Consider the following 24,962-nt stretch of genomic DNA (forward strand, 5'->3'; position numbering starts at 1 on the left):
AATATGTGAGTCTTTTTGTACCCCAAAAACAGTTGAATCATTCTGAGGTTTATGGACTTGGGGTGTGTATTTCAGGATAGCGGTAAGCCCTTGCAGCTTCTTGAAGGTAAATTGTTTAAAGCTACGTATGGGCTTTTAAAGTTGCCTTTAGTTGAAGGATGGAAGGCAGTAAGCTTCAGAATTGCATGATTTGGTTATCCTTAAACCATAAGTGGTTATACAGATTTATGGTTAAACCATATACATCTAGCTCAATCCGCCTCATAAGTAACAGTCAAATAACTAAGAATGTAAAGAGAAAAGTGGTTTTTAATTTTTTTCCTTTATATGTTTGAGCCCTAACTGTAACTGACACTGCATGGGTAGACACGAGCGCCACTTACTTCAGTGGGGTTCTGCACAGATACAGGGGTCAATCCATGTGGAATCACTTGCTTTAGTGAGGATTTTTCAGACTACAAGAGGAGAGATTAAAAAACACAATCAGAATGTGATAAAACTGTAGATTGGTAGGGGGTTCAGTGGCATTAGATACAGAATCTCTTATAGTAAGTTTCTTTTCACCACATCCCAGTTTGTGAATCTCTCTCCTCTATTCCAGCCGTGTGTGGGTAAGCTTCCACCCTGTCTGGTCCTTATGACTCTGGATGGAATCTCTCTCCTCTCTGTCTTGCCTATTGGGTTACATTTTTTGACAAATTCCTTCATTTTAATCCCTTTATAAAAATTGCCTATGCTCCAAGGGAACATGAGTTTCTGGGGCCTAAGGTGACCATCTGCAGTTGAACAGCACTAAAGTTGTAGATCTGTTTTTGGTATACATCTTAGGGATGTGTTCATAGATTGTTCATGTTTTAAAACCTCACACTGCAAGATCAGGAAGCATAATAGTATTCAAATCCTGTACCCATCTTTCTGTGTTTTCAGGTGCAGGCACAAGTACAGCCAGTAGAAGAACTTCTGGATAATCAGGCAGCAAAGAGAACTCGCCAGTAAGTGTCATATTTCAGCTGAAGAGCTATAGTTAAGGCATTATCCATTTAAACTGCTTTGCTTAGTCCTATTGTATCCAGAGTACTCTAACTTGCCCCTGTTGTGATGACTGGAACCTTCTTTTGTGGGCTTCTGAGTTGAGTAGTGACATGAATTTGGATGATGTACTATGTGTTTGGTGGGAAACAGTGTTCATCCCTTTCTCCCTCCTTCCCGCCTGCCTTCCTGCTTTTACAGCAGCTCTTAGTTTAACTGGAAGGATCACTTGCACAAGATGCTCCCAGGAATGAGGGATCTGTTGCCAATTTCAGAGCTACTAAGTAAGCTCTGCGCCCAAGGCTCTGTCATTTTAAAACTTTAACTTAGGCTCTATATAGGACAGTAGTTTCTCCCCTCCTGTCGATGTAGCAGCTACTGTACCTAATTTATAAATCCAGAGCCTGTAAAACAGTTTAAAATCAGTGAGACAGGCCATTTTCCAGGCTTACATGTGAAAAGGATAAGATAAGATCAGCATGTCTATGAGGAAAGAAGGAATCTCCACTTCCCAGGCTCTTCATGGATAAGCAAAAGGGATTGCAGCAAGCTATAGTAGGAAGAATAAACAACTCATATGAGAGCAGCATATGTCACAGAATTTCAGACTCATTATTGGATTTGTTGGACCTATCTGGTCTTATCTGCACTGAATATTTTCAGAAATTCCCACCATTGCTCTAGCAATTATTGAAATGCTAGGGTGGATTATGTGTTGGCACTCTTCCCTTGATGTCATCTAGAGATGCTCTGAATAGTTAGACAATTACTCTGAAAACTCTAGAGTTCTGACAGACTTTTAAAATAGTGGCTAGTCAGGAATGTGTATTTCATGTAAAGCCCAAATGGTACGCTGGAATTTCAGCCTGCATATGTGATTCCTGTGCTTTCAAACTAGATGGCGAACTTCTACCACAAATGGAGGCATTCTGACTGTATCTATTGACAACCCTGGAGCAATCCCATCCCCAGTGTGAGTAGAACATGCCAAACAATCTTCTTCCTTTATAATTTCAGTTACTGGTTCTGGGACTGGTGTAGCAAGCTCTCTATACTTACAGCTCCCAGTGGCATGAATGGGAGTTCTGTCTGTGGAGGCTTTGCAAGATCAGGCCCTTTCTGTTTCTCAATTTGTGTTCAGATAATGTGTAATTGTTGGGGTGCACTTTGAGGTTTCTCAGTTAGGAGCTTGGTGTGGGCTTGAATTGAATTCCCCTCCCCTCACCAAGTCTTGAATGACTGAATGTCCAGGAATTGGTACTTGGATCCTCCCTAGTTTGTAGAAATAACAGTAGAATTGAGTTTAAATCAGACAAACATTCTTGTGTTCCTTTTTGTAAATTGGACAGAATAGCTGTATATTAAGATTCTTAGTGTTCAACTTCAGAACTCTGAGCAAACCTTTGATCAGTGGTACCTATCCTCAAACGGGAATTGCACCAGCCTTGCTCTTTGTAGCTAAAGCTTGTAAAATTGACAGTAAAGAATCACTATATATCAATAGTGCTAGAGGTTTAAAATAAATATGCAAATATTTAATTTAATTTTAAAATACTGGCTCTCTTCCCCTCCCCTATCTACTTTTTAGCCCATTTAATCTGCGGATAGATATTGTTTTCAGTGAAGCGATGAATGGTTATACTCTGCTTCCTTGAAATCAAACATTCCCAACTATCCAGTCAGTGTTTCAACCATATTCTAATAATTCTTCCTTCCGTTGCAGTATTAGCAGTTTACTTGGAAATGTGGTCTCTTGTCTTTTCATAGTACATCTTTGTAGACAGTAACACCTGATTATTGTTACATCAACCTTTATTCAATGTGCCATTTTAAAAATAGTCGTCTTTCAGTTCCCAGAAGCCACGGTTAACTCGTATTCCTATGCCTCCATTTCTAATGAAGAAGGAGCAACCAGAAGAGAAGAAGATTCCCAAAGGAGTTACGTTGCAATTTGATATCAACAGTGTTGGAAAACAGGTAAAAGCTGTTTCCTAACACTTACTTGGAGTGATTCAACATATAACTAAAAGAGGTTTGGGGCTCCTTGTTAATTGAGTTGTCTAGGGCTAAAGTAGGGGACTAGTAGTTAGGCTTATTGATTCTGCTTTCAGTTTTGGCATTAGATTGCTGTGTAACTCTGGACAAGTACCTAAGCTCTCTGGTCCTACTATTAAAAAAATCTGTTATGCCTATCTACCTCACAGAGGATTTAAAACTTAATAGTTGTGTAGCACTGTGGTGTTCCTGGATGAAGGGCACTATATTCCTAAATTGAGAGTACAGCAGGGAACATCTATTTTTTTTTCTCTGTCTGCACAACGCAGATGGCTGAATCTGACTAATTCAACTTCAGATGAGGATTGAAAACAATGATTCTTCAAAGAAGTTTTTGCATATGTATAAAATTGAAGAAAATCTCCTTGGGAATTTAGTTACATTGTTTTTTGTTTATATGCAGTGCCATGGCTCCTAAGTCTACACAGTCTAACATCAAAATCTGACATTTTGGGAAAACAAAATTGTGCAATTTTGTGGTTTCAGAATTTGAGCTTTTTGTATCTAACAAAGTTGCCAGACTGAATTACGTCACTGTACAGTTATGCAACAGCTGTATCTTAAGTGAAAAGGAAAACTAAATTGTGGGGTGAGGAATAACATTCAGAATATCAGGAAATACAAAAGTAAAATTTCAGACTGGTGTTAACTCATCAATGTTACAGGTGGTGAAACTAAAATCATATTGTGACAATACCCCATAAAATGTCATTGCTGTGTGGTATGACTTTCAGTGATTCCAGATCAAATCTTGCTTTATAAATAAAGGTGCTTTTTGTAACTGACTCCATGTTTCCTAAAATAAGGAGGTTATGCTGGGTTCTTTCTTCACATTCATCACTATGTAATGAATATTGCAAGTGTTCTTGTGAACAAAGTCGAATAAGTGAATTGTTAGCTAGAATAGAATCCAGTTTGCTCTCTCAACTGTGTGGACTATGAAACAACAGGAATGTAAAATAGTAAAAACCTGTATTAGTCACTGAAGTTGGCAGATGTAATTTAATATGTATGGAGAACAAATCTGTGGAGTCAAAGTTCTGTTTTCAGCTTTTTTGACCTTAAGTTATATTTTTGCATTTCCTGACTTCACTTCCAGCTGAACACTGCATTAATGTTCTTGCATCTCATATAACTATAGTAAAGATGTATTCTACTCATGTATTTTTTTTAAATAAATACTGCAAAAGAAGGAAAACAAGATTAACTTATCTTCAATGTTTGTTTACATACAACCCTTAGATGCCTGTTTCAGTATGGATAAAAAAAATCTGAGCAGAACTAGGCAGGGGTGATACTCATTGTCCTAACTTTGCTATTGTAACCAATCAGTCTGATACTTTGCAAGCTCTATTATGAAATGATTTTGTTTTTCAGACTGGAATGACTTTGAATGAGCGCTTTGGGATCCTCAAGGAACAAAGAACAGCCCTGTCTCAGAACAAAGGAAGCCGTTTCGTAACAGTGGGTTAGAGGCTGTCAAAAGGACACCTATATTGAAGACTCCACCGATCTGAGAAACTGGGATGAAAGTGGGCAGAAGAGTATAGCATACGTCACTGAAGTTCTCCAGACTTTTGTTAGGATGCTGACACAACTAAATATCCTTATTGATTTTACTTTTAATAGTAAAAAGACACAATGACCCAGGCAAAAATAGGGCAACTGATCTGCTTGGTAAGTGATGGTGTGTTCTGATCTAAACAGATTTTGTGTAACCCCAGCTGGTGATTAAGGCAGGAGATTTATTTCAGTTTCCCTCACAGCCCAAGTACAAACGACAGGCAACAGTTAATTATTTTTGTTAGTGACATTCAGTATCTGCTCCTCAACCCCTGCTATAGTGAAGATCATGTCAATGTTTCCATTACAAACCTCTTTTCAGAGGAGCAGAGACTCTGCCAGAAAGCTTCCCTCCAGATTGCAGTTTGGCATAAAGCCTGAATTTGAGAGTATTTCTGTTCAAGATGTAGCCGCCTTTTTCTTTCATAGGGGTTTGGTTGTAATTCTTTGTGCTTCTGACACTCGTGTTTTTTTTCTTCCTTGGAGACTAAATTTTTTGCATCCTCATTTGAAAAAGTAAAACTGTCAGGCCAGGTACTTAACAGGCATGAAGACTATACTACTCATCCTTAAAAGTGGTCCCCCCAAGTCAGGGTTGGGCAGTATGGGAGAAGCTTGTGCTGCAGCTGTTCATGTTGTATCTGCCGCCTCAGTAAATGGGACTTTCTCTTGCATTTTGTTTAAACTCTACCCTTCTATTCCTTTTTTAGGTTTTCACAAATGTAATGCAATATGTTTGTGTTTGGTGTCCCTTTTTATAAGGGTAAATACTGACTTTCATATAAGAGAGGGTAATGTGTTAAGTTTCCTAATCCTCCCAGACTCTGGATTTTAATGTCGTATACGTTGCCCCTAAAGGGTTTCCTCAGTCTTTTAAGAAGCAGCCACACAGGTAAACTATCAAATGGCACCTGTTTGTATATACCAAAGAGAAATCAAGGATGAGCCTGATCTGAAGTAAAGTCAAATATCTTGACTGACATTGAAGCTGGGGAAGAATTGCTGGGATAAGAGGCCCACATTTTGCAGACAAGTAGGCACATGCTTAACTTTATGTACAAGAGTAATCCCACTGGCTTCAATGAGACTGCTAGCATGTGTAAAAGTTATGCATGTGCATAATTATCTGTAGGATGACTGCCAAATTGGAGCATCCTCATTGTGCAGTCACACCCTTAATGGAAACAAAGCACCTGTTCAAAATTGTACAGGTAAAATTACCTTCAATTCCATGAGCTAGTGGATTTTCAACTGTTTCATAGCAATGGGACTTAGATATAGCCAGATAAAAGGAATTGTTGGCTTGCTGCATCCACAGATGCCTATGGTGCAAAGTAGTTTTAATACTCTCTTGCTTAGACTATTGATTCAACTTTTTAAAAACTGGTTTCTTTGCACTTTTTCTGAAATTCCAAGTAAACAGCTTGTTTACCCAAGAGTTTAACATTGAGAGCATTTGACAGTGGAAGGACTTTCTTTCATATAGCAGTTTTAAAGTCAAAATGCATCCTTGACACTGTTCAGTACTTAACCCTTTATTTTTAACTTTGAAAACGTACCTAGCAAAAATTTAATTAAAACTTTATGGGTGTTAAGGTTTTTTAAATTACCAGTAGAAATTTTGTTGAAAAAAGTCCCTCTGTTAGAATTTAGGTAATGTGGTGTTAGTCATCCTGTTTCAGTGCATACATTTCCTGTGTACCAGGATGCAACGAAGATGCAAAACATTGATGCAATGCATCATGAAAAGCTAGTTTGTATTTAATGAGAGATGGCTTTACACTGTACCTTTTTGATATTTTTTTTGGAGAAGTTACTACATTTGGATCTATTCTGAAGCTTGTTGGTTTTTTAAATAAAATGTTACAGGTTTCACATTTTGTGCCTGCTTATAAACCTTTGGCCAGTACATTGATAAATTATGCAGATTTCAAATATCGCACAAGGGAGAATTCAGTTCTTGTTAACTGTAGCTCTTAATTTGCTGTATGTTCCTTGAAACATTTAACATAAAGAAATCTGCACTCTTGAGTCAGCCTACATCCTGAGATGTGACCAGCACTTCCTGCTGCTGTATTGTGTGAACTATGAATTTCATTGGATGAATACGTTAATTAAAACTGACATTTCTGAGCCTTCTCTTAGCAAGTACTATCTAACTGAAAAGTGATGTAGTCTGTGACATACTGCCAGCTGAAGATCCATCTCCACATAAACCACTTTTCATGTTGCTCTAGTATGGTTCACTAATCAGAAGATAAACTTTAATCTAAACCAGTATTACAGGATCAGTGTGTTTTTGTCCCTGACAGATTCCCCTTCAGTCTCAAATGAGGTCACTTTTCAGTGAGATGCCAGCAGGAGCTTAGATTTGCAATAAAACTGCCACTTCTAATTCCTGCTGTAGACAAAACATAGCCTTTAGATATGGTTGACAAAATTTCAACTGTGGCAAGTACCTGGCCAGGCCCCTGGATTATCTAAATTCCCTGCTTTTCCATTACCAGCTAAGGCCTGAATGATGAGCTTGTTCAGATATTATCTAACAAGACACATGCACTGGTTTTTATTGCAAAATAGCATATCTGTCCTTCCTGAAAGATCAAGGTGAGCTTTTGTGCAGACATCTCAAATTATAGGGCTGGAGTGAGTCTTTTATTTTTGACTGGTGAGCGAGGTAGACCTTAAAAGAAGAAATGTTTGAAAGGGTTGCACTTATCCCTAGTTCACAAAGCAACACACTTCATTCACATTCAGAATTCCCATCAATAGAAGCAGTCTGGGAGGATGTGTTGACACTGCTTAAGTAACCTAATCCAATGCCTTTGCCTCACCTGAACTTACTCCCCCCCCCCATATTTTTTATAGTTTGTGGACCAAATATTAGTTATCAGTGGAAGAAGTTACTTGCAGATCCTATAGGTGCTAAACAAGTATGTATTGAAACTTATCCTCTGGTGGTTTTTTTGAAGGGTTAGAATGACAGTGAACATTGCTCTATCAATGTTCAAATCCAAAGGTTTAGGATCTGCATCAAACTAAACTGACATCTGTTGCTTTTCCGTATCAAAACCCGAGCAGAAATCTTTGCCTGTGAATAAAGGGATATGTAATCACTTCTCTACTACAGAGTTGCATTAAATTTGTAATTCCAAAAATAACTGCAGCCATATAAGGACAGTGAGTTTTGTAATGTTCGGGAGTTAATGTGCCAGAGGCGAAGAATCTTGTAGCAAAGATTCTGAGCTGTGGCCTGAGAGAGCAGCCTAGTGCAAAACCCACCATCTCTAGTGTGGCATGTTCATATCTATTAAGGGTACATCTAGGGGTAGTGATTGATGTATTGGGGATTGATTTATCGCGTCTAGTGTTGACACCGATAAATCGATCCCTGTTTGCTCTGCTGTCGACTCCAGAACTCTACCATGGCGAGAAGCGGAGTCAAGGGGGGAGTGGCAACCATCGATCCTGTGCTGTGAGGACGTGAAGTAAGTGATTCTAAGTCAATCTAAGATGCGTCAACTTCAGCTACGCTATTCTCGTAGCTGAAATTGCATATCTTAGATCGATTCCCAGCCCCCAGTGTAGACCAGGCTTAAATGTAGAAGCCCTGCAGGTGAATACTGGCATAAAAACAGTAGGACACAGCTCAGCTATTGTAAACCAGCAGAGCTCTGCTGATTCTAGTGGAGCTATACCTGTTTATACTTGTTGAAAATCTAGCCCATGACTCAAATACTTTCTCTGGCCTAAATCGATCGAAAACCTCATTGTTAAATCAAACTACTGTACATTACAGCTGCAGCTTTGCTTCTGTTTCACCCTTGTGAAGAGGCTTTCTATAGTGATGGAACAACCCTTTCCATTGCTGTAGGTAACCCCCTCTGCAAAGGGCAGTAGCCGGGTTGCTGGAGTAATTCTTCTCATGTCTCAGCAATGTAGCTAGGTTAATCTAAATGTGAAGCGTAGACCAGCCCTGGATCACAATGGGTGAGTATGTCTGAGTGTTTTTATGACTAGAGAACTGCACTGACAGCACCACTCCTGGATTAAGGCATAAGCACGATCGGTTTCATGTCTAGGACCCCACCACGGGGTGTGGGGGGGTTAGGAGTGTATCTTAGCACCTCTGTTTCTGTTTAAAAGAAAAGGTTTAATCCTCTGCTTTGGTTACCCTTGCCTATCTATACTATGTGCAGCCAGCCTGGCCTAATAGCTGTGTTTCATGGAATGATTGACTGTAGGGTCTATTTCCTTGGGGCCCTCTGTAGCAGCAGCAGTCTCATGGAGGCCTCTAGCTTGAGGAGACAGTGGACTAGGCCTGCTCAGGCAGCTGCATGCTGGCTGTTGATTCCTCCCCCGGGTTCCATTCCTGGGGATGGGGCAGACAGAGGTTCCCTGGGACTAGAGGGACCAGCTAGCAAGTGTAAAAAAATCAGGACAGGGAGTGGGGGGGGGGGTAATAGGTGCCTATCTAAGAAAAAGCCCCCCCAAACCAGGACTGTCCCTACAGAAGTGGGATCTCTGGTCACCCTACGTAGGGCTTCCCCTGTCTCTCAGGGAGGAGGAAGGCGGGGCCTAGGAGCCTATTATCCTGCTGAGCCTAGAAAGCGTCTGCCTGATCTGCAGCCAGAGCAGCGACTTGCTGCTTCTCCAGCCGCGCATGCTCACTTCATGCGTCAGTCCCTGTGTCGTGGACTCCGCCCTCGCCCTCCGAGCATGCGCTCTCGTTTCCTCGTCCCCGGGCTCCGCGCCTGCGCAGTGCCCAGAGGCGCCGGAGCTCTGTGGCGGCGGCGGCGGCGGGGAAATGGCGGCCGTGGTGCTGGTGTCCGTGGAGAGCGGCTCGGGGATGATACCGGCCGGCAGCCCGGCTGCGTGCGGGGCTCCCGCGGGTCCCTGTGGGCCGGGGTCGTGGAGCCGTTCCCTGGACCGGGCCCTGGAGGAGGCGGCGGTGAGCGGGTCCCTGAGTCTGAGCGGCAGGAAGCTGCGGGACTATCCGCGGGGCAGCGCCGCCAACCACGACCTGAGCGACACCACGCAGGCCGGTGAGCGCGGGGCGGGAGGGGGGCGCCGCTGGGTGCGGGACCGTAACTGCCGTCTGCCGCGCGCCGCGCCGCGCCACACCCCCGCCCCGCCCTGCCCCCAGCGCCGCCCGGGCGGGGCCCGCGGGAGCGGAGCCGTGCGCGGCTCCCGTGGGGCAGCCTGATCGCCCAGCCGCCGGGTCAGTGCGGGCAGCCCGGGGCGCGGGCTGGGCTCTGCAGCAGGGGCGCGGCCCGCTCCGAAGTCACTTCGGAGTCGATGAGCTGCCTTGCCTGCTCCAGCCCTCGAGCCGCTCCCCCCGGCCTTCCCCTGGCTGACTTTACGCCCTCGAGAGGCAGGATGGGGGCGAGTTGGCTTGGAGGAGCCACGAGTATCTTGCCAGCCCGATGAGTTGTCAGGCTCACCAGCGGTGTCGGGCTTGCTTTTGTTTTTCAAGGCGTTGGTGTCCCTTTTTAATTGGCTAGATTTAAAAAAATGATTAAAGCCAATGTTAAAATTATATAATAGACCGATTAAGGAAACAGTGTCTGAACTAAAGTAGCAACAGGTCCGCTGAGTCCCGCTGCTGAGTATTGTGGTTTTATAATCACACGTTGCTTTAAAAAAAAAAAAGCTTTCTTCTCTGGCTGTGGGAAAGATTCACACTGACAAGTGAAACTGACAGCACTGTCAAATGTGTTAAGAAAGTACCTGTAAAGATACTTTTTGCTCTGTTCTAATAACCTTAGATGTTACTTGTAGCCAGAGGCAAAATCTTTTCAGACAGAAATGTTTGTCTTTTACATGGGTTTTTTGGATAAAATAATGAAAATATTGGATGGGAAAGGGATATCAAGGAATATTATGTAAAGAATGCTTATGAAGTTATTGCCTGGAATGTAGAACTTGTGTTTTATTAAAGCATTGTACAGAGGGAATTTTCCCTACATTTATTTTGCTGTCTGGTTGTATAAACAATGTCTTAGCTAATCTTGGAAGGCTTCAGCCATGCTATTAGCCTTCAACTTCAATTTCTTTTATGTATTCATTTTTGTTCATTGTTGATATTTGAGCTAATCTCTTTCTCATTTCTCTGTAAATTAGTTTGTGGTCCCTTGGTTCCAAGGACACTAGCTAAAAATAAACTGTACTGTGTTTTATTTTAAATAGCTTCCAAATCTATCAAGTACGTTCACAAGTGTATGGCTGTGTTGACAGGATGTTAGTTTATTTAAATCTTTCTGAGTTGAGGCCCTCTTTACATGGTTTAACTTTATATTCTGTATGCCAGGTCGTATTTGGGAAAAAATCATTAAGGATGATTACAGATAGTAATAAAAAAGCCATACTGCTCAGGAAAAATCTGGCTTGTTTAATTAATATACCTCAATGAACAGATAAAATGTTCCTTTTTATGGTATGAATAAAACAATCTTGTACAGAAGAGTATGCAAATATAATCAGAGAATGAATGCTCAGTTGTCTAGTCTGTATGTATAAATGCAACTAAGGTTGAAAAATCTGTGAAGGGGTTGTCCTTTTTATTGTTTAAAATGCTGTTCATTTCTTGTACTTTTAAAAACAATTATGGGAATTCTTGTTTCCACAAATGTTCCCCTCTATTGTGATTAATATTTGCATTGTAATTGTTCAAGAACCATAAATGCTAATAAATAGAAACGCACACCATACACTTCATGCATTGTCATAACAATGAGCAATGAAACTTTCTAAATAGTGAATGGAAAGCTGTGTATTTTCCTTTTTCCCGAGTGAAAAACTGTGCTTAAATCTAATTTGGGAAGGCCAGTACAGGTATCTCATTCCATTTTTGGTGGAGCATATTTTATGATGATTCTTTGTTTTGGATGAGGCTTGAGTATGGGAGAAAAATATCATACAGCTGTGCCTAACATCTGAATATCAATTGTGCACTCAGTATAGATTTATTTCAACTTCTCTCTTTTCTGTGTCGCATCAATTTCTTTTGGGTGAAATGTCGTACTTAATTCTATTACAATCATGTGGAGTCTACTTATATATAGTACCCACAGCGTGCTAGGAGCTCCATGTACCTAAAAAAGATAATCTTGTACCTTGAAGATTTACAGCTAAGGCCCCCAATCCTGAAAAAACATACACATGTACTTAACTTTATGTGCTGTTAGTAGTCCCATCAAAGTCAATAAGACTAGATTATTCACATTGTATAAAGAAAAATACGTGTGTATTAGCTTGTCTACACAAAAGTTTGACTTTCACTATACTGAAGTAGATAAAAGCAGTAATACTAGTGTGGATGCAGTTATACTGGTATAACTTATTACCATATAGAAAGGGGAAGAATCTATACCAGTATTAAGCACTTGTATAGGTCTGACTGCATCCATGCTAGTGGGTCGTACCAGTATAACTATATTGGTTTAAAAAATCTGGACCCCTAACTGACATAGTTATACCATACAAAAACTGTGTATAGACCAGGCCTAAATCTTCACAGGTTCAGTGGCCTTGACTGCAAGATCTGATATGACAAGAAGTGGGCTGTAGTCCACGAAAGCTTATGCTCTAATAAATTTGTTAGTCTCTAAGGTGCCACAAGTACTCCTGTTCTTCTTTTTTCTAAAAAAGGAGTTGGGATCAGTAGGGGGGGAGTCTTAGGATATAGAGATTACAGATGTAAGATCAAATTTACTTGGATAATCAATGTAAGTATTGAAATTGGTATTTTTATACTGTAAAGGGGAAGAAGTCATAAAACAAATGTATTTTACTGCTGCTATACTTTGCAAAAAGCAAGGTTCTGTGAAATCTTGACTCCCTAATTCACTTTTTAAAACCCTGTTGTTTCTCAAGCTATGTTAATCAGAACAGTAGATGCAGTTCATATAAAACTATTAATTCATTATATTTCTCAATTCTGTTCATGGGTTGGGTGAATGTCATAGTGGTTTCATGTTAGTGTAGTAAATGCAGTCATGAATCACACCAAGTCTTGAGCTAAAAAAACACAGTGGAAACAGAAGTTAATAAATTTCAAGCAGTTCCAAGACCAGCTATACTCAGGCAGTTAACATTTCATTTCCTAACATCCAAAAGTAAGCCTCAAATAAATAATGGATGTGATGGCACAATATTACTTTGGTTAAATTTACTCTCACTGTTTTATGTATTAAAACAATACTTCAGGTAAAGATATTTTGAGACTGCTACCCTACCATATTGTTTGTAACATTGAATAACTTTTCCAAAAGAGATGTGGTACTACCACCGAATAAACATGGGTCCTTCTCACCGGTAGTTTGAGAGGTTTTTGGGGAGTAAATTGAAAGCAGATGTTCCTATTTACTTATAAAGAATAAACAGTTTTACACTCTGAGATTCTTAATATACTGTGTAAACCCAATAACATATTGTCTTGCAGTGATTGTTCAAGAAGTTTTGTCTTACTGTAGAAGTAATTGCAGATCATGCCCAAACTACATGTGTAATGACACAAGTAATAAGAAATGTCATTGAGTGTATTATGTTACTAATTTGTAAAGCACCATAATTTTGCATGCCATTTTCAAAACATAATTTAGCAAGGTCCCTGCCTCAAGGGGCTGAAAATGTAAAGCCCTGAGCATGTGCATAAATCTCAGCAGAACTGAAACCTAAATTAGATAGATTCAGTACACAATGAAGTGCAAAAATGGTAGTAGATAACGTTGCAGTCAATTTAGTGGTGGAAAGTTGAGCAAAGTGGATTTTAAGAAAAGCTTTGGAGAAGGAAGATATGTGGCATATGAGCAGAGGAGGGAGATTCTTCTTAAGCCAAGCATTTAGTATAGTTTCAAAGTGAATGTGAAACAGTACAATACCAGGACCTTAATTGCATGAGGAACTTCAGTATCTAAATCACATCAGACAATATTTTTGGTGAGACTCAAAACAATAACAATGAAAACTGTGTAGATTGATACGGTTTTAAGCAAGATTAATGCGTCCATTATTTATTTTTTATTATTTAATTTATAAAATGTATTTGTTACCTTAAGACTCTACATTTTTTTATTAACTGGAAACTATTAATTGAATTCCTGAGCCTAATTAAAAAAATCAAGCTTCTGATAGCACAGCGTAAACAGCATTTGTAGATTATATTTTACTTGAAAAATAAGTAGGGTTTTTCTGTTCTCTTCTGCTGTTGAGAAGAACAGCAACTCCAATCATGCACAGACACATCCTTATACTCAATCTTTTTTTGGGTGCACAAGGAAGACTTGCTGCTGCTGTTACTAGTAATATCTCCTGCAGGTACACACGCTCCCCTCAGAACAGTGCGGTAGTTGTCATACTACTGCATGAGGCAGGAAGTGAAACTGGTCATCAATAAGACCGTAAAGCTGACAACACACAGTGTAAACAAATTGGGGGGAAAAAATCCTTTTTTCTAACTTCTTTCCGATACAGCAGTCTTGAAGATTACTTGTAACTAGTAGGTACAAAGCTTTCATGTAGAAAAGTGACTTTCAGGTTGACAGTGCACCTTTAATCAAACACATTAATTTACCATTGTGCTGTCAACAACTGGTTGGAGCAACGTTAATCCTTAAATCAACAAATTGGCGCAGTTACACTTCAAAACAAATGCGCAGGTAACATCCCCAGCCTGCTCTCTGAACAATCATAAGAACAAAACACCTGTCAGATCTAACTTACCTCTGTAAAAACACTAAATAAACAGGTAGAAATTTCACCATGTTCTGAAAGCTAACATATTTCTGTTTTGGACCAGTGAAAAAACCACATTCTGAATCCAAAGGTCATTTGCCCCCAGAGGTTCAAATCTAGTACTGTTACTGAGAGCTTATTAGCTAGTCCCAACTGGTGTGGCAGTAGAGGGTAGTGGTCTTCAGGTATCTGTGACCTACATAAGGCTTTAAAGAAGGAAGGATAGCTCAGTGGTTTGAGCATTGGCCTCCTAAACCCAGGGTTGTGAGTTCAATCCTTGAGGGGCCACTTAGGAATCTGGGGGCAAAATCAGTACTTGGTCCTGCTAGTGAAGGCAGGGGGCTGGACTCAATGACCTTTCAGGGTCCCTTCCAGCTCTGAGATAGTATATCTCCATATATTATTTATATAAAATCAACACTTTGATTTGTACCCAGAACTGAGGAGCAAACTATTGAAATGTTTGAAGCAAACGTGTGTTGCTCTTGTTTTTTTTTGTATTTTAATCAGGATTAGTTATTTTGTGTTAGGCAATGTACAACTGATGATCAGATAGTAAAAGAAAAAGTCTGCCCCAAAAAGCTTAAAATCTAATTAAAGATGAAATTAAACACCCTAGTTGTCACAGTTTGCCTAGATTTTCAAGAGGGGATAGAACAGGGGTTCTCAAACTTGGGGTCATGACCCCTCAGGGGTTCACAAGGTTATTACGTGGGGGGGGTTGTAAGCTGTCAGCCTCCACCCACAAACCCTCTTTCACCTCCAGCATTTATAATAGTGTTAAATATAAAAAGAAATGTTTTAATTTATAAAGGGGGTTGCACTCAGAGGCTTGCTGTGTAAAAGGGGTCACCAGTATAAAACTTTGAGAACCACTGGGCTAGAACATACTGCAATAATCCAGTCTGGTGTTCACAAAGACATGGATGGTATTGGTAAGGTTCACATCCATGAAAGAAGTGGCAATTGGCATGCTAAGTTCAGATGAAAAAAGGAACCTGCAGGCAGTCCAACCCTTCTGGAATTCAGTTAGGGGTACAGAAATCCTCGAAAATTACAAACCTTATTGAGGTAAAAAGGACAGTTTTTTACCTTATTAACAGTGCAAGCACCATCTGTTATCTCCAGATCTTCCCCCCCAACCAGCCAGCATCATCTCCATTTTATATGATGAACATATATGTGTATATAAAATGTATTTTCCAACAATACTGTTCTCAGCCAGGCAGTAGGGAAGCAAGGACAACAAACCATCTGGGTCACATGAAAAGGAAACTTGCATGTTGTCATTGATGGCATCACAATCCATAGTACATAGGTAGGGCCGTACCAAATTCATGGCCATGAAAAACGCATCACAGACCGTGAAATCTGGTCTCCCCCTGTCTTTTGTGTGCTTTTACCCTATGCTATACAGATTTCACTGGGGAGACCAGAGTTTCTCAAATTGGGGGTCCTGAACCAAAAGGGAGCTGCAGAGGGGGTGCAAGGTTATTTTGGGGGGGGGGGTTATGGTATTGCCACCCTTACTTTCGTGCTGCCTTCAGAGATGGGCAGCTGGAGAGTGGCAGCTGTTGACTGAGGGCCCCGTTCTGCAGGCAGCAGCACAGAAATAAGGGTGCCTTCAAAGTTGGGCTCCCGGTCAGAAGCCCTTGCTCTCCAGCTGCCCAGCTCTGAAGGCAGCGCTGCTACCAACAGCAGTGCAGAAATAAGGGTAGCAGTACTGCAACCCCCCCACAACTCCTTTTTGGGTCAGGATCCCGACTATTACAACACTGAAATTTCAGATTTTAAATAGCTGAAATCATGAAATTTACTATTTTTAAAATCCTATGACTGTGAAATTGACCAAAATGGACCCTGAATTTGGTAGGGCCCTATACATAAGTACCTTTCCCAGTGGCCTTAATACATCAAATAAAAGAGAACTTGCTGTGTCTTACAAGAGCCACAATTACCCACGTCACTCACTGGGATAACTTTAAGAGGAAAGAATGGAAATATGTTAGTGATTCCAACATGTACTAGGGTTTGAAATAGTCAACAAAACAGTATCATCTTTGCCCTAAGGAAATCAGTTAATGCAGTAAATATGTTCTAAGTACCATATCTACTCCAGAAACAAGATTGTTAGTGTCACTCTGCCTCTATCTTCACAGTAACTTTGCCTGTAATGTATGTGTCCCAGTTTCAGGGTAACTGCACCTTTGACCCACCTCCGCGGTCCATTCCAGGAATGCCTTTTAGGTCTGGGGCATCTAACTTTCATCTGTCTCCAGACAGGGATCTGTCCCCCACTCCATTCTGGTTTTAGGCTGCAGTCCATGTTTACTGTGATTTTCCCAGAAAGCCTGTCTGCCTAGCAGCCAGCACCTCTGCTTTGCTTTCTCTCCATGGGCTATGACTAGTGTAGGGTAGTAGCCACAAGTTGTCACACAGCTTTTTCTCAGCAGGCTACCTTGATTCTTAGGATCAAAGACCAAAGCTCCTGTTCCTTTTCTGAATCAAAAGGAATACTCCAAGCCTTTGTACCCCAAGTTTGTTCTTTGCTCCTATCCGCTGGGATTGCCCTAAACCAATATATGCAACCCACCCCAGAGACTGTTATCTGGAGCTGTTTACATTCCTCAGGCACTTCAGTAATCCCCCATTCCCTCCACTGTTTTTCATGTCTGGAGGAGCTGTGGTAACACCCCAAGGAGTTGCATACAACCCCTGTCCCACAATATGGTCCCCAAAGATATTGCATGTGATTGCAATCTCTGTCCCAGAGTCTTTTTGCAATTTTACTTGCAAACAGTTGACCAGCTATCCAGTAAAATCTGTCCAGAGTCAGGGCCACCTTTTAAAACTGTATACCATTAACAAAGTCAGAGAAAATATTTTGGTAATATAAGAAACAGGACTAAAATATTAGCAAAACACACTTCTATAATTGTAAGGTTACATACGCTAAGGCAGATTAATGTAATTGGCTTTGTTCTACAGCTGTTCTATAGGGTGTCTTCACAGTATTTTTATCAGTTGCTGACATCTTAGTTGAGATTATCTAATGAAGTATAAAGTGTCTTGAGAAACTCAGTATGGCTCATGTAGTTAAGAAATGTTGGCAAAAAAATTTATTCTTAAAGGCACAAAACCAGTGTCATAATCTTGCTAAAATTAAATAATTGTTTTAAGTAAAACTCCTTCTGGTTAATATATCATGAATATTCATTTCATAATACTATTCAGTTCAGATGAGCTCCGATTGGGAGGAAGAAGTGCTGGCTCTCTACTCAAACTGTGTTCAAAATGCTAGGCTCATGTGGGTATAGCTCACCGAATCCAAGCCTGTGCAATGGCAGGGAATGGGCATTGGTGCACTGTAGTCTCTCTGTTCTGTACTTTTGGCAAATGATAGTTTAGTTTCCTGATGGCTGTAATACTTGAATCTAATCCAGGCAGGGTGGATTGACTTAAATCAAAGCAATCTAAATCAGTGATTCTAAATCACCATGTGGAAAGCCTCAAAGTTTGTGTGGATGTTCCTATGGTGATCAGACATCCCAATATTATCGGGATTGTCTCGATATTAGGGGCTTTGTCTTATATAGGCATCTATTATCCCTCCCCACCTTCTCCTGATTTTTCACACTTGCCATCTGGTCACCCTAGATCAGGGGTAGACAACCCATGGCACACGTGCCAAAGGTGGCACACGAGCTGATTTTCCGTGGCACTCACACTGCCCAGGTCCTGGCCACCGGTCCAGGGGGCTCTACATTTTAATTTAATTTTAAATGGAGCTTCTTAAACATTTTAAAAACCTTATTTACTTTACAGACAACAATAGTTTAGTTCTATATTATAGACTTCTAGAAAGAGACCTAAAAACGTTCAAATGTATGACTGGCACGCGAAACCTTAAATCAGAGTGAATAAATGAAGACTCTGCACACCACTTCTGAAAGGTTGCCGACCCCTGCCCTAGATGTTCCCCTCATTCTATTTCCACCCCCCTTTCCTCTTTGATTGAACTTATGCTTGAAGGCAGCAAATTTATGTTAGTTAAGCACTGAATATTTACATTATTTTGTAACCATTTACTGTTGATATTTTGTAAGTTTCCTGATCAGCACATTGTTTTACAATTTGTATGCTCTAGGTTTTGGGCCATTGAGACTTTAAATGGAAAAGTGTTTCTTTGAACTGAGTTGAATTCAGTGGCGTTCTACTGATGACAGACTTGGCTCCCATGTGCTTCCATTTAGCAAAATAAATTATTTTAAGCAAGTAATTTTAAACTGATGGTTTAGATTTAGCTCTGGACTCAAGCTGACATAATTGGTTTCTTCAATAAAAGAAAACAGCAGTAAAGAATTAGAGGTGTGTGGCAAACTTTACAAATTATATTGAATGTGCTAAAAATAACAGGATGTGATAGTTAACAGGGTGTAACTCTTTTCAGGGGTTCTTCTCGCTTTAATAATTAATCATGCTGGAATTTCATGCTTTATGATATCAGCCAAACCACTTGAATTTGTAGCTATGTATTTACTTGAAGGTTATGGGCTTTGTAGTATACTTTCCCCTTTATCCATTGGTGTTCATGCCTCCATAGTCAAAGGTAAAACATTATCGACATTCATGCTATAAATGAATCTTAGGGGTTTACAATTTGGTTATGTGGGCTAAAAATGGAGTTAAACTATTTCTTTAGCTCTCTAAATTATAGGTATTTAGTGGTATCATACAGTGTTCTTCTTTATCAAATAGCTTTGCATAGTGTAGACAAGTCTTTTTTTTAATATCCTTGTGGAAGTGGGGAAAGAGCACTCTGCTTCCACTCTGAAACCCTGAAGATTCCACCTTTTGTTTCCCTTCATGCCGTCATCTTCCCTTTTACCTTCAGAGGCTGGGGGTGTCCTTAAGAAGAGAGAATTATGATCCTTCATCAATCAGCAGTGTTACTGTTATGTAACTTAAGGCATTCAGTCCTCATCCCACATAGGATAAAAGCATTGCCCATGTAATGCTCTCAAAACTTGCCTGCTCAGAAGAGAAATAGTTTAATGGGAAATGAGCTCCTCTTAGTTTTTGCAGAAAAGATATTGGGTTGTTGAGATTATAAAGTCAAGCATTCAGACTTAAGAAAATGCCAGAATTAAAGTTGCCTGTGCAACCTTTAATTCATATCCCTTGTGCATATGCATTATGATATGGTCTTTAATTACATGATCTCATACTGTTTTTTGCACAAGATTCCTGTCTTCTTCAGTGTGTGGGAAGACAGTGCTTAATTAACAAGCAGCTGTTCAATATTTTGTCTTCACCTCATGTTCAGTGTGTGGCTGTAGACTTTATTTACTGCATGCTATTCAAACCCTGCACTGAAAACAGAATTATTAGTTTCCTTGTCAGCTTTTCTGTGGCACTCATCACTATAGTGAGTGCTTCACAAACATTAATTTATTCCACAACTCCCCTGTGAGATGCGGGAGGCTGGGGGTATTATTCACATTTACAGATAGGGAGCTGAGGCACAGAAAGATTAAGGTCAAATGTGTTCACTGATTTTGAGTGCCCAATTTGAGATGCCTAGGACCTGATTTTTCAGAATATGTAGAATTAAATAGCACTTAATATGTCAAAGCCCAGCTCTGAGTGTTCAGCACTTCTGCAGATTTGACCCTAGGGTCTCAAGTGAAGCACCCAGAAAATGGGCAGCACACAGTTGGAAAACACCTGTGAAAAGGTTGGTTTAAGTGGCTTACCAAGCATCACATTGAAATTCTATGGCGAGGCAGGGATAGAATCCAGTTTATCAGGGCAACATTCAACTGCTTTGACCATGAGCCCATCCTTTCTCTACCTGTAATCCCCAACTGTATTCACTGCACACCTTCCAACTTCTGCAACAAATGAGTCAGGTGTGTTACAGACAGCAGCTTACTTCACTACATAACCCTGATTCATCCCCAAAGCAGATTCGCATATTGAACAATGAAGAGAAAATACAATATTGAATAGCTGCTCATTAATTGAACTCCATCCATCCTGTGCACTGAATGAGGCAAGGGTCCTGTGGGGGAAAAATAGTATGTGATCATGTAGTTAGGACTGTATCATAATGCATATGCACAAATGGGGGGCTGCATTAAGGTTTCACAGACCTTTCTGCCTGTCTTCTGCTCCATCCCCTGCATTCTGTCCTGGTTCCAGTCCTGTCTTTTCCCCACTCCTGCTTCCTTGTCACAGTCCCATTCCCCTTGCTTATCCAGGCCCAGTCCTTAGGCTTCTCATCCCAGTCTCCTTGCGCAGCCAGTCTTAGTCTCCCTGTCAGAGTCCCAGTCTGCCCTCCTCCCAGTGTTGTCTCTTTCCCCCTCCTCCCATGCAAATCAGTTCTCCTCTCCTGTCTGTTCATCTGATTTGTCTGCCCCTGCCCTCTAGCCTCCAGTTTTCTGTCCACCCCCCAATTTTATCAAGTCTATAACCCACATTTGAATGCACTTATGCAGAGGGGGGGGTGTGTTTGGGGGGGGGTCACTTCCTGCTGAGTATTTTGGAAAATACATGGCTTCCCAACCCGTAAATGCAAAATATATTTCCAATAAATTGAGGCACAAGGGTTGCCAAATCAGTACTCCAGAGGGCTGTAAGAAAGCATGCCATGTTTTAGATTCATCGGAATTACTGGCAGATGTTTCATGTCATCTCTTTGATTTTGGTGTCTGAACATGAAATGTCCTAGTCAAAGACAAATTAATTTATCTCTAGTTCTGTAAAGATAAATACTTCTCATTCATTTGAGTTATATTAGAGTGAAGTTGGTCCTTCATGAAAACTAGAGGTTAATGACATCTGACACTTCTGATTTTTTTTTTTTAAATACTGTAAAAGAAAATGTTATAGCAGTTTTTCTCTCACCTCACACAATTCCAGAAATCCTGGACTTTGCCTTGTCTGTTTCAGTTGGGTGGGGGGAGGGGGGAGATTAAGTAAATATAATATTTTTACCTTATCATGCTGTCATAATGTGTAAATGATTTTCCTATGTAGTAAAACCCTATTGTCTGGGGAAAGGCGATCTTTTTGTTTATATTCAAAGGTAAATACTGTTGCTTTGAGAGTTGCCTCAGTAAGTCCTCACTTGTGGGAGTTGTGCACTTGACTTTATGAAGTGGGAATCTGCAAAAGTAATAAACTCAAACCAGGGTAGCTGGTGAGTACCTTTATTTTCTTGGAGTGAGAACTCGTTAAAGCTATCAGAAATTATGGAAAATAACACTGGCTTATACTTCAGAAATGGATCCTTATGTTATTGGCAAGAAAATATTCAGATTTTTATTTTTGTGAATAGTTTGCTTTTCATTTAGCATGGTTGTTGTACCTGATCATGATATCACGGCATCTCGTATATTATCTTGTGGCTGTATAGTCTGATCTGCAAGGAGCAAGGTCATGAACAGATGTCACAGGAATGTGTGGGCTTCCCTTGAAGATTCTGAATGATGCTTGGCCTTTTTTCAGTCAGTTTTTTTGCATCTGTCTTTCTCAAATTGCCTACAACCATTATTGATAGTTGCTCTTCATTCAGATCCGTCCTCGGCTGTGTCTTCAAAGTTATCAATATTTGTGATGCACAAGTTGAGAGTCTGCTTATTGCTGTATTTAAAGCATTTACGTCGACCACCCTTCGTGCACTTTCCGAGTTTCAGTTCACCGTAGAGGATATATTTCGGGAGCCTGTCATCACCTGTTCAGATAACATGACCTGTCCATCTAAACTGAGCTTTGATAACCATTGCCTCAGTGCTGTGTGTGTTACCCTTTCAAATTCTCAACAGTCAACATATTAAAAGGTGAAACAAATTGCATGATTATAAAGAAATTTGGTAGATTTTTTTTTAAGCCAGATAATTAACTTTTGGGTGGTGATGGGACAAGTGGAAACTTAACCCTGCTTAATCCATTATTATTATTTACCAGCACCATTGAATTGCTTCTAGTCGAGTCTTAGGTCTTTATATTTAGACTGACAATTGAAGTAATGTGTGAGTAACTGAGCACAATAATTTGAGTACCAGTTAGTTGCTTTCTATTGTAATTGTTGCAAGCTCAGCTATGGGATAAATATTTCTGCAGATGAAAGGCCCAAAACTGAATGTGTTGATCTGCCACACAATATCTGCTTCTTCCTTTTACTCTTCTGACTGTCCAAGGGGCAGGTGAACTTGTACTGAGCATAGTGAAAACTTTATTCTGAATCCCGTCTATGCTAAATAAGTGGGCTGGCAGATTGAGACATTTATATGTTGGACAGTATCCAAGTATGATATATTGTAGAGCTCTGTTCTGCTGCTGTACAAATCCTGTTCCATTTTTCAGTGACACTTGTGTATGAGAGACTCGTTATGATTAAAAATGGTGTGGGAAGAAGGAAGGTTTAGATTACCTTAATTATCTTACACTGATGCTTACATTTGCTAGTTCTTCAATGAGAGTGGGGAAAATCTTTCAATGTAGAATGAACAATTTATGCTTACCATGTTAATCTTGGTTTTCCTTAATATCATTACTAATTATAAAACCAATTTGTGCTGCAGGGGTTTGCTGCCTTAAGAGTTTATTGCCTCCTATTTGATTTTTCACCGATGTCCTAATCCTGAGTAAGATATCAATTATTTCCCTAATGGCAAACTGATGTTATGAGCACAGGATTATTCAGTAAACAATCGAAGAGAAAGCAAGCAGGGCTGGGAAAAACAAAGATGATGATATAACAATAGAGAGCACAGAAATACTTATTCAATACATTTTTAATGAACATTTATTGCCAGTAAATGGTGTGAAACGTCTGTACCCTCCAACCCCTGCACGCACACAAAATGGTGCATATGGGTCTGCCTTCTGAAGTTTCTGTTCTCCCTAAGGATGCTGTTTTTGATTAAACATGAGTTTGCTGAGCTCCATTTTCAGTAAAAGGTGCCGTCATGTCATTTATCATAGGACTGCATTAAACTACAAGCTTCATACAATGATTAAAGCCACATCTGTTTTACATCTGGTTTTGGTATGTTTTTGCAATTGTTGTGAAACATTTTTCCAAAGATTTTTCTGTTGAAGGTAGTCTCTCTCAATTTTTTTTTTAACCCCACTCATACAGTATTATCAAACTACATCTGTACATGGTACAAAAATGGTTTGAATAAGATGCAGAGAATTTTGGTTACACTTTGTCAGTGTTTGAATACTGAGTAATTCTGTTTGAGTTCTTGTTGAAAATGTTAGGATCTTTCTATTCTCTCTTTTTAGTTCAGGGTTAAAAAACACAATTCTGTTTAGGAATATCAGATTCTTGAATATGTATTTTCATACAGATTTTCAAATCTGTAGAATTAGAGGTGGATTAGATGGACCATTGGTTTGATTCAGTATGGCAGTTGCTCTGTTCCTATAAAGTCAAAAGGCTTTTCCCCCTTTAGTAGCTTCCTGTTTACATAATCTATCACATTTGCTTTGATAACTAATGTATAATACTCAAAGATATGGTTTTGAGAGTCACATGACGTACAAAGAGTAGACCAAAAATTTTATATCTGTATTGGGTTTGGCTTGTTGTATTTGACAGAATTAAAAGTATAGCACTGTGGAAAAGTTAGTAGCAGAGGTCCAAAGTATAATAGATTGTTGAAGCACATCTGCGTTTCAGTTGTTTTGAGAACTCTGTGGCTAATTGTGATATGGTATAATATATATATATATATATTTTTTTTTAAATTTACTTGCCCTATGCCTTTTTCATATTTTTAAAAATCTGGTTTACTCCATCTTGGTATAATTCTATTTTCATATGCATTGCAAATTGAAGCATGTATATGGTGACCATAATGAATGAAAAGTCTGTTATGAATGCTGTAATCTAGTTTTATCCTGGGTTTGCATCTTGTAGGTTCATTTAAGGGTATAATTTTGTGGCCACAAACGCCTCCACACAATATGTTTTCTAAAAACTCAGTATTTCAGAAATTGAAAATAGTGTTGAATGTAGTACACTGTAGGTAATCCTGCTTTAATGCTCTTCTCACTCTGTTCACATATAGTGTTGTCTTTACTTGATGTGAGGTCATCTGCCAGTTCATTGATTTCATATAGGCCCAAGTGCAATAACAGTAATGAAATAAATAATTAGAAATAGCTGTTCTTGCCAAAAGCTTTTTTCCCTGTGAGGTTAAACGCTTTGTATGTTTTTCTACAGTTTAAATTGCCTTTCTGCACCATTTTATACTGCTCAGGGTGCTTTTAGAGGAAAGGAAAGAATTGTGCTTAGGGCTATTAATTAGTTAATATTTGTACAGGACTTTGAAGTTGTAAAGTGCAGTAGAAGTGCTAAATTATTTCGAATACCTTCTAGTTCAGGATTTGAGTATGACTGAAGTACTGTGGCTATGCACTAATATGTAACTTTCAAAACACGTTATCTTTTCTTTTACAAATATAATTTAAAATGAGGCACGTTTGTTTACCTGTTAAATTTTAGCTAATACAGTATAATTTATATGCATTTGCTCTGAAGTGCTACTCTAGAAAAGTGGATT

General features: G+C 39.7%; 2 protein-coding genes across 13 annotated transcripts in view; both read left to right on the plus strand.

The window, feature by feature from the left end:
• The window catches only part of FYTTD1 (forty-two-three domain containing 1), a 208,279-nt gene extending 201,757 nt beyond the window's left edge, over positions 1-6,522 (plus strand). For 2 of the 3 annotated variants that reach the window (XM_065557585.1, XM_008173726.4), the window contains 4 exons: positions 928-992; positions 1,928-2,002; positions 2,880-3,006; positions 4,462-6,522. In XM_065557585.1, the coding sequence (XP_065413657.1) occupies positions 928-992; positions 1,928-2,002; positions 2,880-3,006; positions 4,462-4,557 (363 nt within the window). In that variant the 3' untranslated portion in view covers positions 4,558-6,522. The remainder of the gene's footprint in view (positions 1-927; positions 993-1,927; positions 2,003-2,879; positions 3,007-4,461) is intronic. The other variant, XM_042843914.2, reaches the window with a different exon arrangement.
• Positions 6,523-7,770: 1,248 nt separating this feature from the next.
• The window catches only part of LRCH3 (leucine rich repeats and calponin homology domain containing 3), a 104,246-nt gene continuing 87,054 nt past the window's right edge, over positions 7,771-24,962 (plus strand). For all 10 annotated transcript variants that reach the window (XM_024110292.3, XM_024110295.3, XM_065557581.1 and 7 more), the window contains exon 1: positions 7,771-9,692. In XM_024110292.3, the coding sequence (XP_023966060.2) occupies positions 9,311-9,692 (382 nt within the window). In that variant the 5' untranslated portion in view covers positions 7,771-9,310. The remainder of the gene's footprint in view (positions 9,693-24,962) is intronic.

Source organism: Chrysemys picta, chromosome 9 (assembly GCF_011386835.1).
Source record: "Chrysemys picta bellii isolate R12L10 chromosome 9, ASM1138683v2, whole genome shotgun sequence".
Taxonomy (NCBI): domain Eukaryota; kingdom Metazoa; phylum Chordata; order Testudines; family Emydidae; genus Chrysemys; species Chrysemys picta.